This window comes from Ambystoma mexicanum, chromosome 12, assembly GCF_040938575.1.
Source record: "Ambystoma mexicanum isolate Mex_15411 chromosome 12, UKY_AmexF1_1, whole genome shotgun sequence".
Taxonomy (NCBI): domain Eukaryota; kingdom Metazoa; phylum Chordata; class Amphibia; order Caudata; family Ambystomatidae; genus Ambystoma; species Ambystoma mexicanum.
Genome location: NC_090936.1, coordinates 1,185,878,389 through 1,185,898,047, shown reverse-complemented (window position 1 = coordinate 1,185,898,047; position 19,659 = coordinate 1,185,878,389). Strand labels below are relative to the sequence as shown.

At 46.2% G+C, this 19,659-nt stretch overlaps 1 protein-coding gene across 1 annotated transcript in view; it reads left to right on the top strand.

The window, feature by feature from the left end:
- The window catches only part of ARID2 (AT-rich interaction domain 2), a 1,843,885-nt gene that overhangs the window by 674,878 nt on the left and 1,149,348 nt on the right, over nt 1–19,659 (top strand). Inside the window, exons 7-8 of the mRNA XM_069629837.1 lie at nt 10,792–10,858; nt 10,935–11,188. Of these exons, the coding sequence (XP_069485938.1) occupies nt 10,792–10,858; nt 10,935–11,188 (321 nt within the window). The remainder of the gene's footprint in view (nt 1–10,791; nt 10,859–10,934; nt 11,189–19,659) is intronic.

The following is a 19,659-nucleotide window of genomic DNA, read 5'->3' as shown; positions in this document are numbered from 1 at the left end:
CGCGGTATGGCACAGAGTCAGCTCTGCTAGACTTACAAAATCAACTTCTAGAAAACGTGGACAAAGCAAGGCTGCACTTCTTTTGCTCCTCGACCAGTCTTCACTGTTTGACCTGGTCGATTACAAGATCTTAGGATGACACCTCATACACTCTGCCCACTTCTCCCAAGAAGCCACCATCTGGATAACATCCTTTCTGGAGGGCCGGGCCATGAGGGTTTTCCCAGACCAGGCTTCAGCCGACCCATCCCCTATTGGTTGTTGGGTGCTACAAGGCTTGTGCACCTCCCCTATCCTCTACAACCTCTTCACCCTACCTCTATTCAGTGACTTAGAAGAATTCTGCATAACCTTCACCAATTATGCCAATGACACAAAATTCATCTCCCACTATCCGGTGACTGAGGAAGACCTGAAAACCTTACAGCATATTTATGCAATCCTCCAGGCCAGGATGGCAGCCAGCGGCCTTGGTCTCAATGTGGACAAAACGGAAATCTTACTGGTAGGCCCCAAGGAGACACTAAAAAACTAGACCGCAAATACTGCAACTTCCAAATCGAAAATACTATAATCCCTGCCTCAACCGCAGTAAAAACATTAGGAATCTTCCTGGATTCCACACTGTCCATGGATAGACAATTCAGTTATATCGCGTCAACAGCAGCACTTGCAACGAAAATCATTAATGCTATCAAACCTCACCTCTCCTCCAAAAACAGCCTCAATATTGGTACTTCATCCTTAAACATTAATAGACTACAAATAACTCAAAACGCCACCGTCGGATCTGCTCTCAGCATCCCCAAGAGAGAGCATATTTCTCAGTCTAGACAAGACACCTGTGGCTCCCTATTAAAGAGCAAATTCTGTTCAAGGCTCTCGCAATCACTCACAAATGTCTATCGCAATCAGCACCCCCCTATCTTATCGAAAGAATACACCAAGCACCCACCCTCAGACCCAAACGTGACCTATACTTGCACCAACTCACAATCCCTGCCTTTAACAGAGTCAAAGCAGGAGGCTCCAGTTTTGAAGTGCTAGAACCAAAATCCTGCAACACACTTCCACTCAGACTGAGGAAAAAAACTTCTCTCATGGCCCTCAGAAAGTCGCTGAAGACCATACTTTTTAAATAGACCATACCTTCTCCGCTGTTTTGCCCTGAAACCATACTACTGTACTGTATAACATGTATTGTAACCAACATGTACTTAACACGTAAACTGCATGTATGTAACAGACACCTTGTATGTTAACCTAGTAACTAAGACTTGCTCCCATGTAACCAGCACCTAGATGAATATTCTTGTAACAGCGCTACGATTCCCGAGGGCTGTTGTGCGCTTTATAAATGGAAATAAATAAAAGAAATATACAAATTTTCCGTAGTGATGTAGCTGAAATGAAAATCAGTCTACATTATTGCAATTTTTTCAAAGTATTGTTCATATTTAATCAAAACATCTTTTCACATGAACAGAATATATGCCATCAAACGTGATTCATGTATCAATGCATACAAACAGTTGATACCAAAAACAACACACCAAATATGTTATACAAAAGTGTAGATAAATCAAAACAACCATGTGAATCAAAGTGTCTGCTGTAAAATTACATTGATTCATTGCATAGGTTACATAACATATACATTCTGTGTATGTAGTTAAGATTGTACAAAAAGTGGGACTGTGGACCACTGTTTGTCAACTCAACATTGACATAAATCTATCTGCGGGTCTGCGTCAGTAAGACAAAAATTGTCTGCAATTTGTAAAGCGTTGCAACTCCTTATACAGTGTCACAGTGATATAATTTTGTAGTAGGCTCCTTGTATAGATGGACGGTAGCCTATCCGTGAGGTAAAATGGAAATTCCGACTGATGTTTTATATAATACGACCGAAGCCTTCTTCAGGACCCATATTTGCTTTGCAGGGACCCTGCATATAAACATAAACCTCTAATGAATATGCGTTTGCCTGAATTCAAACATTAAATGAGTGTAAAAAATCGCTATACAATAAAGCAGAGGGAAATTGATGGGCTAAGCCCTTAACATTGGAGCATAAAAGCAAGAGCACAAATAGTCAAAGGCCTGACCCCTGTGCATTACTTGACTAGTCTGCGGATGAAAAAAGGTCCTGACAGGGTGTCAGAAATTTCGGTATATGCAGCTGCAAAGACATGCAACAGGGAGAGTATCTCTAGTAATCATAAAAATTTATTTCAAAGAGACCATATGCATCATGGTCTAGAGGAGCTTGGTGGGCTAGGCGCCTAAGCATATAGAACAAAATGGGCCAGGAAGCAAGGGGGCCTGTGAACACACCCGTTTCTGGGGGAAAGCTGGAGCGGCAACAGGGTGGTGTCCGGGAGTGGGCTACTGACCATAGAACCAAATGTGTTCATGTAAACGGGTGTGCCGAGGTCCTGTGCCTGCCTGCGTGTGGTGTCTGCACAGTGGAATGTAGAGGACTCTGAAGCGTCCGTTGGGCAAGACGTGGTAATACTACGCTGGTAGAAATATAAAAGCGGCGTCTCTAAGCAATGGATAGCAGAGGGCATCCATGACGGCCACCTGGGGAAATAGAAAAGGGAGGGGAAAACAGACCAAGAATACATTTGAAATGTAAGGAAACGAATTAAAGCGCCCAAGATTATGTGTAGACAATATAATCTAGCAATAGGGGAGAATGATGGGAGCTGAACCTGCATATCCCGTAATCGCTAGAGTACGATGGAATACGTGATTCTAGGACTCACCTTCGCGGCCAGGTGAATGGCGTGCTGCCAACACTGAGCGGGCTCCAGAAATAATCCTTACGCGAAATAGCTTCAAAGCAGGAGAAAAAGGCGTGCACCCCTGACGCTGCTGAAATAATCATTACGTCTCTGCACTCACCTCTAACTTCTGAATCATAGTGTAATTCTATACCTGCTGTGCCTTAGCAATTAACTTTAAAAGTCAAACTTGGCTGTGTTTTGCATTTAACTGGGAAAGTCAAACATGGGTGTTTTTCCATTTAACTTTGAATGTGAAACTTGGGTGTGTTATGCATTATTCTCGTACAACCAGCTGTTTTTCGTGTGCAGACTTGCTGTGCCCTTTGCTTGCACTGAATTACTACTCTGTAACCTGCTGGCCAGTGACTGTTCCATACTGCTGTACTTGCATACTCTTCCCGCTGCTCCTCTACTCACCCATGGTGCTTTGTTTGTCCTATCTACTCCAACTGCTTCTCTATCAACTATTCTTCCCTTCTCACTCAGTCTGGAAGGAAGAGGTTTAAAAAGGAGATATTGGCCGCCAACCCAGGTCTCCCTATCACTGATACCTATTACAGCGCCTCTTCCAGACAGACCCTCACTGACCTCTTTTTTTGTCATTCCTTCGCCAGATTTCTGGACCCTTCAAATGTACTCTGTGCTCTGTCCTGTCTCCTCTCCCATTAATGGTGGCACCTGCTGGGAAGTTCTCATGGCTTCCTTCGACTCCTCCAGAGTCATCATTAATGTCTACCTAAATGGCACTGCCATGGTCCAAGGCCCTCAGGCCAATATCCTCGTCTTTGATAGAAATTTCCCTCGCCTCAGAACTTCCTTTCATCTCCTGCTTTCCCCTCCCTTGGCTACCTTGCCCTTTCTTCCCTCCTCTTCTGCCCCTCCTCGGGCTCCCTCCGCAGGGCGTACCTCTGATTTGTACCCCTCCCCGGAAGGCCTTCATCTTGCCACTCTCAACTCACGCTCTGCTGTCACACTCCTCTGACATCTGCCACCTCTTGGAAGAACTTGACCTTGATGTCCTCGGTCTTACTGAGACATGGTTCACGGCCAGGTCTGTCACAAGCGTTGACACTCTCCTCCCTGATGGCTACAAGATCCTCTCCACGCCCAGGTCTATCCGGCCCTTGTGGGGGTGTAGCCCTGATATTTACTGAGTGGATTCCTGCCCCTATTATTCCCAGGCACACTTACTCCTCTTTCGAATGCCTTGTCTGCAGGTTCTTTCTCCCCTAGCCACTCTTACTGTTGTAACTCTCTACCGGCCCCCTGGTCAAATCACCTCTTTTCTCTGAGTGGGTGGACCTCTCCTCCTCCCTCTTGGCCTCAACGTCTCAACAACTCCTCCTTGGTGATCTCAATATCCATCTCCCAGTTCCTCGTCTGTGGTCTTTCGTGAACTATGCAAGTCCCTCTCCTTTTCTATCCTCCCCTCTGGCTCGACCCACTCTGCAGGACACTCTTGATCCCCTCTGGCCTCCGCCCCTCTCCATCCCTCTGACTACTCCTCTCTCCTGGAGCGATCACTCCTCTCCTCTCTTCCCCCCAGGCTAAGCCTACCCCAACACTGCCACCTGCCTTCTCGCACATCCGTCCCATGAAGCGTGTGCCAGTTGAAGCTTTCGATGCCACATTCTCTACCCCCCACCCCCTCCCCCCCACCTACCCCATCACCTCTGGCTGACTCACATCCTGACACAGCCCTGTCTATGTTCTACTCCATCTCTGATGCTGTTGATGTTCTTGCCCCTGTCATGAGGATCCGCTTGAAGCCCAATACCAAATGCAATTCCTGGTATGACTCTGACCTTGTTGCACTTAATCGTAAGTGTCGGGGGGCTGATAGGAAATGGAGGGCTATTTGTTCTGCTCCAAAGGCAATACTGACTCTCTGTCCACACTAAAAAGAGCATACACCCAAGCCTGTGTCTCTACAGCATCTAGCAACTCGGCTGAACTCTTTATAATCTGCAAGGTGCTGGCCAACCATGCTGCAGTCTCTACCTCTCCTGTTGCTTCCCAGGTCCTTTTCACGGCCCTTGCCCCCCACTTCAAATTCCAGATATCAAAGTCCAGAAAACGCTCTCATCCCCACGCCCCCTCTTTCCCCCTCCTCACTTCTGTGAACTCTGGTGCTCCTACAGCCAACCCCCTCCCACTCCACCATCTCGTCCTTTCCTCTTTTCTCCCCTGATGAGGTCACTAGACAAGTCCGATCTATGAAAGCCTCGTCAAAACAGGTTACTCCCTACTCTTCCAAAACAATCAAGGACCATATCGACACCCTCTCTTCTGCCATGGCTAATTTCTGCAACCTCTCCTTTGCCTCAGGAGTGTTCCTTTCCCCCTGAAGCACCTTCTTGTGCACCCTCTTCTCAAAAAAACCCTCAGCAGACCCTTCTTGCCCAGCTAACTATCACCCAGTCTCCATCACCCCCTTTCTGTGCAAACGTCTTGAAATGTTGGCCATTTTGCATCTTAACCTTCACTCTGATTCAGTTGGTTGTCTCCACGACCATCAATCTGGCTTCAGAGCTGCCAGAAGCACGGAAACTGCTCTCATGAACATCCGTAATGTTAACGATCTCAAACCTTGACTCTAATATCCCCTCTGTCCTCATCCTACTTGATCTCTCTTCTGCCTTCAACATGGTCAACCATACCATCCTGCTCCGTCGTCCCCGTGACAACCTGGGTATCACCAATCAGGCTCTGGCCTGGCTGACTGCTTTCCTCTCTGATCGACCCTCCCAGGTTCAACTTGGGTCCTTCCTTTCATCCATCTCCCTGTCTACCTGGGGTATTACCCAGGGGTCTAACCTCTCCTGGCTTTTTAACCAATACCTGGCAACTCTCGCTCTTCACATCACCATTTTCTGTCCCCACTTTCAGTGCTATGCTGATGACGCTCAACTCATTTTTAGGCTTTCCTCAGCCACCTCCTCTCCTCTCTGATTGCCTATCTGTCATTCAGGATTGGTGTGCCGCCAATGATCTCTGCCTGATTGCCAGCAATGAGGAGATCCTCCTCATCGGCGCACCCTCACCCTCCTTTCCTCACTCTCTGTCCACCCACCCTTTGCCATGTTCCTACCCCTACCTGCGAGGCTAAGAACCACTGGGTCATCTTTGACTCCACGCTTTACTTCTCTGCTCACATCTGACGTCTCTAAAAATTCAAACTTCCTACTGCACCTCCTCAGAGGTATTCTGCCTTTACTTTCCTTCCCCCAGAAGCTCACTGTCTCTAAAGCCCTGGGTCTCTCTAGGTTGGACTATTGTAACAGCCTCTTTCTAAATCTACCTGCTTCTACTCTCCGCCCTTTGCAACATATCCAGAACAGGACTGTGAGATTTGTCCTTGGCCTCAAGCCCTGGGATCGTATCTCTACAGCCCTGAAATTTCTCCCTGGCTCCCAGTGGCTGCAAGTATTACATTCAAAATCCTTTGGTTTGTCCACAAGGCTTTCTGGGGCCTGGGTCCACTATACCTTCAGCTGTCCCTTTGTAAATACCTTCCCTCTTGAGCTCTTCGCTCCTCTACTTCTAACTCCCTTAGGGTCAGTCGTTTCTCAAAGAAGCGTGCTGGGGGTAGATCTTTGTCCTCCGCTTGGGCCTCTCTGCCATTCTGAAACTTGAGGAAAACCATCTCCGGTTTTGGAAGCACCCCAAGACCTTCCTCTTCGCTTCTGTTTTCGCCCCTCCTCTTCCCTGCTGATCTGCTCTCTTGGTACCATGCGTCTGGCCTACCTTATGACTTCCGGGCCCAGGTACCTGCTCACCGTGCCACTGACCGGCACTGCCTCCTAACAAACCATTGCACTGGGGCCTGTATCTGTAACCATACACTCACCCCCCCGTCCCCCTTTGTTCTCTCTGCACTTACCAGACTTACCAAGTCTGTTGCCTCAGACATAGCACTTGCCACCTGCTGGCTGCACTACTACTGTTTGTGACTTGTTATTACTTATTATTTATCTGTATTCCTTTGCTCTGCACTTTCCACTTCTCCCCCTTCCATGCACTTCCCCCTTTTCCATCTCCCATGCACTTGTGCGTTCTCAATGTCTCTGGGCCTAGTAAGATCATTGTTTTTGTTCTCCCTTGTTACCCTCCCTTTCCTTGTCGCGCTCTGAAACACTTGTGTACGAGCGCAATATAAATAAACTATCAATCAATCCAACTCTCTGAGGGTCAGGCGCATTTCCAGGCACAGAGTTGGGGGTAGATCTCTCTCCTCGGCTGATGGCTCCCTCTGGAACAGCCTCCCTGCCGCTCTCAAACTCTAGCAGGTCCACCTCAGGTTGCGGAAGCAACTCGAGACCTTCCTTTTTTCGCTTCTGCCTTCTCTCTCCCTTGCTGACGTACTTGTCTGCTACACTAACTGGTTACCTGGCCTCCCTCTAAACCTTATAGGGACCTGTCTCCTTGCACTTACCTAGAACCGACCACGCCAGCAGCACTTACTGAGCTTTGCTTATTTCACTCTCCCTTTCCCTCCCCCTGGCACTTGCACGATATGAATGACACAAGGTCTAGTAACATTGTTCGTTTTGTTCCCCTTTCTTTCCCTTCCTTGCACACCTAGAAAAACGTGTGTACAGGCGCGTTATAAATGACTTGTATATAGTTTCATATCATATGGCCATCTGTCCTCAACATAGTCTTGCCCAGAGGCCATACTTTCTCTCTCAGGAAAGCGGGCTGGTTCTTTACCTCAGCGTGCACATGCTAACCTGGCTTCTGAAAGGCTATGGTGCAGGTATTAAGACCCTCAAGAAGACGTGATTGAGATGTTGCTTTTGGGCAGAAGGCCAGCAACTAAGGCTTTATGTTAAGAATCAGGGCATAAGGTGACAGCAGGCACTGTCTGAAGCAGCAGGCACCAACTGACTTGATACGGAATGCTCTCAAAGAGAAACACTCTGAAAGGAATACGTTACGTCACAGTGGAACAGAATGGAAACGAAGCAATATACAAAAGATTATATGTGTAGATGCATATTAAACCATTAAGAACTGATGCTTAACTCAAGTGAGAAAACAATATCTCAACACTTTATACCACTGCCGTTGGATAAAGTTTTCTAGCTGGTATAGGGAACAGGATGTGGGTTCTTTTTTATGCTGTATCTCAAGGGTGTTGTCTTTTCTGCTTCATCTAGCAAGACAGGGTCTTCAGGTCATCACCATCAAGCACTTTCTAGCAGCGCTATCCATTTTTTAACCGCAGGCCAGAACAAAAGTCATACTTTACTATCCCCTTGGTGGTTCAGTTTTTAAAAGACCTGATTAACACCCTTCTCCCTGTCCCTCTTTGTGGTGCTGACATGGGACCTGAACCTGGTGTTAACTTGTCACATGGCTTCTCCTTTTCAGCCGTTGCATTTGTGTCCTCAGACTTTTTTGATGGAAAAAGGCTGCCTTGGTCGCTATCTCCGCGGCTCGAAAAGGGAGGAAATTGCAGGCCGTGTCTTTTAAAACCCCCTTTTAGTCTTTACCAAGGGGAAGGTGGCTCTTCAATTGCTCCTTTAGTTCCTTCCGAAGGTCGTATCAGAGTTTAACTTATCTCAGACTGTTTGCCAGCGTTCTTTCCACCTCATCCATCAAAGGAGGAAGTAAGGCTGCATAGGCTTGACCCCAATAGGTCTCTGGAGTTTTTACATTGCCCGGACAAACCATTTTAGACTGTAGGATCAACTGTTCATTGGTTATCCTGGCACTAAAACTGGCAAATGAATAAAAAAGCAAAACATTTCAAGATGGATTGCGCTTTGTTTCTAAATGCCACTCCAGAGCGTGTAAACACATTCCTGAAGGTTTCAGGGCACACTCCACTAGGGGTGTGGAAGCTACTTCAGCTTTTCAGAGAAGTTACCTGAAAAGGATATCCGTCAAGCTGCAACCACTTCCTCCAAACACATGTTTGCAAAACACTATTGCCTAGACAGTTTCTGCAAATGAGTCTAGGCCCCGCCTCCAACAAGTGTTGACACAATTGCCATGGAGTTTGCTCCTTCCCTCCTCTGTGAAGCCTTACTATCTAAGATGACAAATCCGTGGGAGGACACAATCCATAAAAAGAACAAATTGCTTACCCTGGTAATGTTCTTTCAGATGGATTTTCCTCCCACGCATTCCTCATCCCGCTAGCCTACTCCAAGGAAAAGGAGCTTCCTCCTGTGATTCTAGGACCCCCCCCCCCATAATTTTAATGCTTGAGCGTTCACTCGGTCTCTAATACCTATCGCGGCTGTGCAAGGGGAAAAATGACAACCAAGGTCAAGGGGCGCAGCGTACGCTATTCGTGCCGACATCACATATGATCCCGAAGCCAACGATACAATATCCTTCACGACGGACTGCACAGCGCTCCCTGCTGGGAAAAATCTTTCTAGGAGTGCTGCAAGGCAGGAGGATATATCGAAGATGAGGATTCCACAGGAGGAACATCTGTCAGAAAGAACTTTACCAGGGGTAAGTCATTTTATTTTCTTAAGTGAGAGATTTATATATCAGCATATGGGAATATTCATTAAGTATGTGAATCTCACCAATATACCAGTGTTGGAGAGCTACACCTACAAATAAAACTAAAATGTCTCCAGTGTTGTTATATTTCATAGATGCACAGGCAACTCGCCAGTCTGCCTGGAGAATATCCAAGGCTAATACAGGGGTACGGCTGAATCCGATCTTTTGAACAATATGGCGACAGCTTCTGAGGGCTGAGCGGAGAGCTAGTCACCACATCATTGGATATAGGGCTAATGCGGATAGGCTGCACATTTATTTATTTTTACTTATGCGTTTGTGCCACGCCGCGCCAAAAAGACAAAGGAAATAAGTATAGAAACAGGACAAAAAGTCAGCACATCTAAGGAAGTGGGAATACTGAATAATTGCTATTCACCTAAAAAAAGGTGCTTTTTTCTGAAGCTGTTATGGTACTTTTCGGGCCTTAGCTCGATTGGGAGTCTATCCCAGTTTTGGGTTACTCTCACTGGAAACACTCTACCAAGGCCGTTAGACTGTTTGAAAGATGGGTATTTAATCTGACTCAAAGCCTCTGATTTTAGAGATCTTGTTGGTATATATTGGGGTGATCCTTTCTTAAAGATAAGCTGGTACATGCCCAAACAAACATCTGTGTGCTAATGCCATGCTTTTGAAAAGTACCCCATCTTCAACGGTGAGCCATTGGACGTCTGTTCTTTCCTTGGTGATATGCTCTCTCCTTGTTCTCCTCTTAATTATTCTCACCACATTATTTAGGATAATCTGGCAGCATTTAGTTGGGCATCCTTTACTGGCACCCAACAACAGTACATTTCCATAGTCCAACCGTGATGGGACGTTTGCTCTAGCAATGTTGGCACTGTTCTCCTCGCTTAGGTAGGGTCGGATGTACTTGAAGAGACGTGGTGCTACTCTTTTATTTTAACTCCTACGTGGAATATAGCTTTGATCTCCTATGTGGCTGCATGTTTCACTTTTCTTTTTTTAAAACAATTCTCTACTCCCATTCCAAAAAAGGGAAGTGTATTCATTTGTATTTGCTGTCTTTTAAAAAGTATGTTTTTTAAAGTTGGCTTTGTTGGACATTTTTGTAAAGTATCCTGGCCCTGATGATCATGTGTATGATTAAAACAAAGATGCAGGTGATGGAAATGCAGATTTTAGATTAAATATTTTTTGTGTATTTCTGTCTATTAAAAAGCTAATGTTAATAATCAGTGTTATGTTTGTATTAACAAAATATATCATGGAAAATATGGTTGCAAATTTGAGTAGCTTACAGATCCTATCACAATATCAAGGATTATGTAAAATTCCTGTTTATCTAGGGTTTTTTTGTGTTTCAATAGTGCACCATTGATTCTTACAGTAGTACTGATCTATTTTAAACACTAATAAGGAAATTTGTTGTAAGGAAAAATGCATTGTCCAATGGCTTGCACACCATACATAGTCTTATTACAGTATTTGTATTCGTTTACAGTTTTGGAAGGATATAGTTGAAGATATTGAAGTACGGGAACTCATATCTGAAGGAGACAATTTTGAAGGTAAGGTAAAAACACTGAAGGTTGTTACTTGGAACAGCTAGAATACGTTGTAATGATAATATATATATTTTTGTAGATGATATTGGAACAACAGACTGCACTTGGGATACCTTATTTCATCCACCTCGGAAGCTTGGTATTAATGACATCGAAGGCCAACGAGTTCTTCAAATTTCAGTTATTTTGCGAAATCTTTCTTTTGAAGAAGGGAATGTCAGACTTTTGGCAGCTAATCGTACTTGTCTTCGTTTCTTGCTACTTTCTGCTCACAGTCAATTTATATCTTTACGACAATTGGGACTCGACACACTGGGAAATATTGCAGCAGAGGTAAATATTTGAAAATAAATGTGCATGCCAGAGTAATTTGGAAAAAACTGTGTATGCTTCAATGTTAATGTTGTAATGGAGTAGTGAGATATATCTCTAATTCCAAATCTGCCCTGAGTTAAAGTGCTTAAAATATGAAGGTATAACTTATGCTGGAGAGAAGATGAAGCAATATAATTTGTGATAAAGAAAGAAACCAAGGTTTAACCTTCAGTTAGAACGGAATCCTCTAAAAAAGAAATCAAAATGTAAAAGTACTATAAAATAGCCATGGCTCCAAGATGGTTTTCCTGCAAAAAAATATTAAACGCTGCTCGCCCTCTCATTGCCCTGCACTCTCGCAACTTTTCGACTCTTAAATTCGCAAGAAAGTTTCTTCTAGACTGCAACTTAAAACAGCATTCTCAAAGCATCCTTTTTCGGCATTTCAGTTCAGAAGATCCTTCCATGGTATTTTTGAAGATTCTGTACATCTGGAGTAGGTTTCCTCGTTGGTGCTCCGAGAATGCTCTCTTCTGGCTTGTTCCAATCCCAGTTGGATCTGCTCAAATTATCCAAAGCCCTTCAGTCTGATTTGAAATCAGTCTAAAGAAAAGTGAGCTGCTAGCATCCCCCTTCGTCCCCAACACACACACAATCCCTCCGTGCATTCTAGAAACCAAATGATATTGCTATATTGCTATTCTAACCACTCAGATGTCTTCCAGGTTTTACAGCACCATACTTATGTCACTTTCCAACCAGTAAAACTCTTAATAGACTCCTTCACTCTGCCAATCTAATCTAAACTGTCTATTCTTTAGATGTGTGGCAGGAGGAGATTGTCTCCAGGCTATTGACCAGCCTTCTCCAGAAATCGTCTCACAATATTATCTTAACTAGGGACTTCATGGATTTCCTGTTCACCTATCATTAATGCCGCCTCCTCTCTAGGATAGGGCTACAGACATATTCAACGCTCATGGCTAGGGGCATCTTCCATTAATAGTGCAAGTGTGAGTGAATTGGAAAAGCTCTCATCACTGCAGGTTATGCAACTGTATGGAAAATAAGCGTCCACCATTGCAAAACAACATCCAAAAAAAGCATTTGATTATTGTTACTCACATTCGTTTTATATTCAGTCAGATGGTAAGTGTAACTATGAGGTAGATAGCACCATTTTTGGATCCTCCGACACATACCTTTCTAAAGTTGTAATGGCTTTCGAGGGCATGGTCATTTCAATGTAAATTAAGTCTCCTCACAAGGGAGTACTGTTCATTTTTGCAGTGTGATAGCAGCATGTGCATGTCATTTAATATCCGGCTGTCTGGTCATTGGGTCTGAAATGGTAACTTGGTTTTCACAGTCTCCAAGCTGAGTCTTTGTTCAAAGAAATAGAAACATTTGACAGGTTTTACTTTTCATTTAATGCTTCTTAAAATAAAGCTTGAACTTAAATATAACGTGGCAAGTGGCAGTCCTGCAGGAGAAACCTTGTGTTTGGTCTGTCTTCCCTCTCTCATTTTCTTGAAGGCAGAGCCCCTACTACCACTACAAAAACTGCTTTAGTCTGCGGAGCGGCGGCGTGTGGCAGTCCTGCAGTCATGGCTTTCTCGGCTGCGAGGATAGCCCCTCTACAAACATTACATTTCAATTCCCCACAGACAGCCCTCCTGTGGCCCGCTTACCAGCTATCTCCAGAGGGGGGAGGCTGCGGTGGTGGCCCAGAAGGCGAGCAGTCCTACGGTGGGTTGCTCCATTGAGGAGTCAGGGAGGGGGGGTGCTCTGTGGCGGACGGTGGCGAGGAAAGAGCCCCCGACCACAGAAGCGATCCTGGTCCGAGGGAGGCACTACCAGTCGTGGGGGCCTTGCCGTACTCGCTGGATGGTGGTGATCGGATGGCGGTGCTGAGTGGACCATCGTGTGGTGTTATGAACCTCAAAATAGTCAGGGCTCTGGTTCACACTGACGCAGGAGTGGACTCGCCTCCAACACCTAGGAGGGTCGCTGCGACCCTGAAATGCATCGCTCCTATGCAGTGCAACGAAAATTAAACCAGCAGCCCTGGAGGATGCCAATCGGCTAACGCCGGAAACTAAGCTGGGAGAGCAGGATCCTAAACCAGCCTTGAAATCAAAGAAACGGCCGAGACCTACGCTGAACATTCCACCTCCAAGACCAAAGAAGACGACCACCAAGAAAGTCGCCATCAAAAACAGGCCTCGCCATGGTGGTTGTCTAAGAAAACTGCCACAAACCAAAAGAGGCACTAGTCCAGAAGGTGTTCCACCTTTTGAAAAAAGATGTGGGTAAAACTACACCTCTCACTCTGACAAACTTTTTTTTAACAAGCAAGCAAGCAAACTCATCAGCAACAAAGCCGAATTTTCTGACGCAGAGATATTAGAAGCAGTTGTGGACTGCCAGCCTATCCACAAACAAAGGACGGCAGAAGACATAACTGCAATGAAGCTAAGAACTTATACCTAACTTTCATCCAACTGACCATCCTACCCAACCAAAGTGGCAGTTAGGAAAGTTGAAGACACCGGAGTCTGAGTCACATGATGTGCAAACGACCTAATGCTATGGAGCCTCCACTGCAGACTTCCTTCATGGCTGAAAATCCTCAGCTATCAACCACGGATATAATGAATACCCTGCTCAACCCGCAGACCAGCTTGGACCTCCAAGTCTTACGCTCCCCAGGACCACAAATACCTGTAGAAACCCCACAGTCTAGCGGCCGTCCTCCAAAAGCAGGCTCACTTGCATCTCAAACTCCTGAGCTTGAAAAGCCTCAAGTGGCTGACGCAGACTCTTTATAACGCAAAAGAACGCCTGGAATCCAGTGATAAAGGACAACCAGTCCGATAGTAGTGACTTAGATGACATGGAGGTCCTGGCAAAAAAAAGCCTCCTGCTCGTGGAAAACCACAGCCAGAAGTCCTTTGAGACACTAATCCAGCAACTCCACGCCTCGGGCCACACCAAAGACACTCCTTGGACTGGCACACAAGCCAGAGACAACAAAAATCTGTTCTAGTATCTTCGGCATCTCCACCACCCTTGAACAAATCACACGTCCATCCTCAATCAACAAAGACACCCCTTAAAAAAAAAAAACGGACATTTTCTCAATCATGTCGGCAAGCCCCATCGCACTGGTGCCCTTTACTAAATGTTATGAATCTTTATACGATACATTGAAAGATCCCACAACTATCCAGGCCTTGATTCATACCAAGTTAATCTACTTGGAAGGATATGTATCGGCCCAAGATGAAAGAGCCAAAAATTCGAACTCAAATTTAAATGACTTGACTTGCGGCTCCTCGCAACGGAGAACGGCCTAGACCGACTAGACAAACGTGGCACTTTCAGTCAGCAGAAAATAGATAAAGCCTCAACACCTTCAACTTTCATTGACCTAACGGCAACAAACCAAGTCCCTTTCGGATTTCCCACAGGAGAAAAGGTTAAAAGCACAACATCACAAGTAACTACCAGCCCGGGAACCCTTACAAACACTAAGGCAGTAGAACTTATTGTTGACGAAAGAGCTCGGGACCAAGCAGCGAAGCCCTCCTCTTCGGCAAGCTCTGACCAAGCATATGCGATCTTTGATAATACCAGGCCAAAACCTGATAAGACCTTGAGCAAGTTGGCCGATACGAGGCCAAACCCATTCTCCAAGGTCAAACCGCATAGGTCTCGTTCAGGAAGTAGTTATAACATCACCACCACAGCGGTTAGTGGACCACCAAGACCTAAGAATCATGACTCGGGACGAGACGATCAGAAGCCAAAGAACGCTTTCTTCACCTAAAACAGATGACTTTTTGTCTAACGAGTCCCTAATTAACATCAGCCGACACCTGAACGACGTGCTTCCTTTGCCAACATTAAATCAACCTCCTCAACTTATTCAGAGGAAGGTCAACTTTGGCAACTCAACAATTGATGTCCCCACTTGTGACAACGAGGAAGCCAATGTCCTCTTGATACCTTTCCTTACATTGGAAGAACGCTGGAAAAAAGCAAAAAAAGCAATCTCGGATGAAAACAGGTGATCCCTGGCTTCCAGACGAAGGCCCAAAGCCCTACAAAAACAAACTGTTTCGCAAAAATTGAAGTTCCCCACTCCAAGAGGCATAGCTGAATCATCCTGGAAATCGACCAAACAGCACTGAGTGGGTAGCAGCTTACAGATCCTCACCACAAAGCCAAGACTCGACCCGAACTTCCCATCACAACCCTCATCATAAAAGGTCTTCAGGAATTTGCTACAAATCCAGAACTGAAATATATCAAAACTTTGGCGGACAAATTCAAACCCAAGTGAGTCTTTAAATTGGAACAAATTCCGGGCAACCATGATGAAGTAACTTTAAATACTAGATCAGTGCTGACCTAGTTCCACTGTATTCCGAAACTTAGCCGAATCAAAACCGATGACTTGAGAATAGTGGAATCCAGCCATAGACATGTTAAAGCCATAAGTCTCTTGTACATATCGTCATCAACGGTCAAAGACCTCTTAAAACATGAAGCATAGGAACTCTTAAGATTGGGCTATGACCTTACTGAATTCAAGGAGAAAAGTGAGACCGTAGAGAGACCATCAAACAGGCCTTCTCTCCACAAACGAGCGACCAAACATACTATCCGGGACGAAGTTCAGCCGCAAGACAAAGTTCAAAATCTTCATCTCACTACATACTAAAGACAAAGAGTCCATTAGGGATTGTCTCAAACTCAACCACTACAAGAACGCACCATTAACTGAAGAAGCAAATCTACACTCAAATTCTCAGCTGATCGCCTCAATGGAAGGACATCGAAAACTATCAACATCGCAACTTAACAAGATCGATCAACACCTTCCAACTAAGATGACCAAAGATTTTAGACAGCCTAAAAGGACCATCACCCAAGATGTACACGTCAGAAGAGACCTTTTATCTCCTCGATCGAACAGGCCAACTATGCAAGGCCTTTGGTCATGGCTGCCAAAAGCTTTAACATCGCAGCACAATAAATAGCAATCCAAGCCCTCTGAGCTCACCCGGCTTACGGGCTCCATGCCAGACCTTCGTACTCCTGATCTGAGGCTATGCTCTTGGAACACTACGGGTTACCTCCACCTGACGGCGACAGAAGACGTGGATTGAGGCTCCTACAACATCTTATGTTTTCAGGAAACAGGGCTCATTAAAAATCCTATCCTAGATGGATATGAAATCGTCTTAGCACCCGCTAAAAAGGGAGCAATGGGCCGCCCCTCTTCCGGTCTCCTAACGGCCTTTCGGAGCGAACAGGGTCTCATTCTGACTAAAACACTGGTGTCAAACTATTCTTTGCTGGCAGTGCTACTAAACTGCGCCCACAAGTGCACCTCTACAAACTCTCAACAAGCAACTCCTGTAGCCGTCCTCAATACTTACTGGAATCCCGCAACAGACCCTACGCAGTTTCTCTAACTATTCGAGAGTACGATGGACGAGATCCCAGCTGTGCAGCAGGTCTACCACATTCTTGTGTGGTGACCTAAACGCTACTTGCAAAAAACAAGTTAATCTTTTTACAGTTAAACACCTAGGTGCTTTTTTGGCTCGACCTGTTCTCTAGAAATCTGTTCAGCCTAGACACTATATTCAAAAATCGAGAGCGTCTTCCTACTTGGGAAAAGCGGCAATCTTCAATCTACAATTGACCATATCTTCGTCTCTAGTCCACTACTACTACTGACTACGTCTTTTGAAGTTGTTCAGACTAACGCTAGTGACCACAACCTCTTGCAGACGACTTCGAAGACCGCTTTTCGCAAGCAAGAAACATTGAAAAAACCGGTTGGAAGTTAACAAACAAGGAAACGGGCTGAAATTGACAGAAAATAGCATCAGAGATCTGACCAGCAAATATAATAGAAAAGATGGTGCGGGTCCTCATGAATTGGTGGACTATGGAGCCCTTGCTGATAGTTTACAAGAAAACCGGAAACAAAACGCACTCGACGTGTCCCTCGAAAAAAACACACCTACGACAAGCTCTTGGTCAAGACGAGGGTTCCGGAAACTCAAAAGAAGAGCAGCTAACTTGGAACCGCAACAGGCCAAAACAGCACTTTGTGACGCCACGAGAACCTACCAATCATGGGTTAGATCCTACCGCTAGAAGCTATACCAACAAGACTCCTAATCTATACTCGAGGCAATCTGTGGCAACAACGCTAGAGAATTCTGGTCTCTCTTGAAAACCATCACGCCAGAAAGTGGCAGCGCGATCTTGAATAGAATAGGCGATTCTGGATTTTGTTAATCTGCTTAGAATCACATGCTGTGCATAGTCCGACATCCAGTGGTCACTGCGGAGTATTGCATGTTGTTTTTCAGAAGTCAAAAAGGGACGTCGACATAGGCGTGTCTGTAACACTATCCCTATAGTGATGTGTAGTGTACCCACAATCCCTCACGGGTCGAGGTCCCTCAGATTATTTTTTTCCGCCCAGAATACTGATCGCTTAAGCGGAGCTCGTAAGAGACACTGCCATTTACTCGACCCTTGGTCGATTTGTTAATTATTAACTCCTATCACCTCCAGCCCTCTTTCGACGGCCATTCCACTCCCTGCCGAGACAAAATCTACAACAGTGGTTTTCGACGGACGGTGATCCTTTGGCGCTGCCGAACACGTGTGGGGGTCGAGTGGACATTTGTTTCTTCTAGAATGCCTTTCCTTGTCTCTCTTCTTTTCTTCCGGGTCGTTATCACTGGTTACGTCCTTAGCTACGGAGAGGACTCCTTTTAGATTTTGCCCACGTGGTAAGGGCAAATTGCCTTGGAAGGACAAGCATAAGCGGTGCAACCGCTGCTTACCCCTCGACTACAACGAGGCCGGTTGTGCGGCCTGTAAGCTCCTTCGACCAAAAACTCTGAAGGACCGCAGGGTCAAAAGGTGGGCCGCTTACGGGATGTCGAAGGCTGATTCCTTGCCCGCTGCCGCCGAGTGTGACGAGGGGGATAGCGATCACTCCACCTCCGTTACGGAAGTTGCTGACCCCTCATCGGAGCGCTCTCGCTCCGTTGCGTCTGTTCCTGGCCCCGAAAGGCACCGCCCCAGCTCTGCTTATGGGGATGTACACCCCGTCGACGCTGACGGACACAAAAAAGACACTAAGCACACAACCCACGGCCATTCTTTGAGTAAATCGAAGAAGGCCTCAGTGCCAACAGAGACGCCGACACAGCCGTCTGTCTCCACCGACCCCAAGGGTGAGCAGCCCTCCCCACAGCCGCATGCGCGCCTAGTGACTGGGCCGTCTAGCACTAAGGGCGCTACCACCAAAACATCCGTCGAGACGCCTCGGAAGAAGGCGTCCATCGACGGCAAGGTTCCGGCTCAGACGAGAACTACTCGCGACAAGCTCCCAACGAAGAGAATGGTCAGGGAGAGCAAAGCAAGGATAGTCTCCCAGGACTCTGACGGCTGATGAAAGAGTCACCGCAGCCCGCTCAAAGGGTCAGGGACATGCCAAAACCTAGTGAAGGTGCGCTGGAACTCCCCCTAGGTCGAAAGACACCCAGCCATACTTCCCCACCGTCGGACCCACGGGAAGGTTTCTCAGAGGGCGACGGGGGTATCTCCTCCACTTTATGGGAGAGATCTCGACGCCTAGAGGCTGAGGAGCATGCCTTTCCGCCACTAGACCGTTCTGGGTCATCCCAATGGACTACGGAGAGATTTGAGAGGCTCACAGGCTACCACCACCAAATGACCCGAAGTTTCGGGTCCCCTCCAAATGCATCTCCGTTCGGGGGCCGGTTAACATAATTTCTGCAAGCATGGGAGGGAATTACCACAGACCATTGGGTACTGTCAACAATAGCCCACGGTTACTGTGTCGAATTCAGCCGGTCCCCGACATTCAGACCTCCAAAGGGAAAACGTCTCGCACCAGAACACCTTCTCATCCTCCTTCAGGAAGTGGAATCGCTGCTGCAAAAAGGAGCCATAGAGGTCATGCCTCTGTCACAGGTAAAGGAGGGTATTTATTCAGTGTACCCAAAAAGGATCTAACCATGCGCCCTGTATTAGATCTGCGCCCAGCGAACAGATTTGTAAAACCTCGAAAGTTTTGGATGGTGACTCTGCAGGAAGTAATCCCTCTGCTCCCACAGGGGGAATTACATGGCAACACTAGACATGAAAGATGCATACTTTCATATTTCAATGTTGCCAGCGCACAGGAAATACCTCAGGTTCATGATAGAAGGCAAACACTATCAGTTCAAAGTGCTACCCTTCGGCATAGCCTCAGCGCCAAGGGTATTCACGAAGGTTCTGGCAGCGGCACACCTGCGCAGGTTGTCCATTCTGGTCTATCCTTACCTCGACGACTGGCTCATAACAGGGGATTCTTACGAAACATGCTTCTCAAATACCCAAAAGACTATAGACCCCTTGTTCCACCTGGGCTTCTCCAT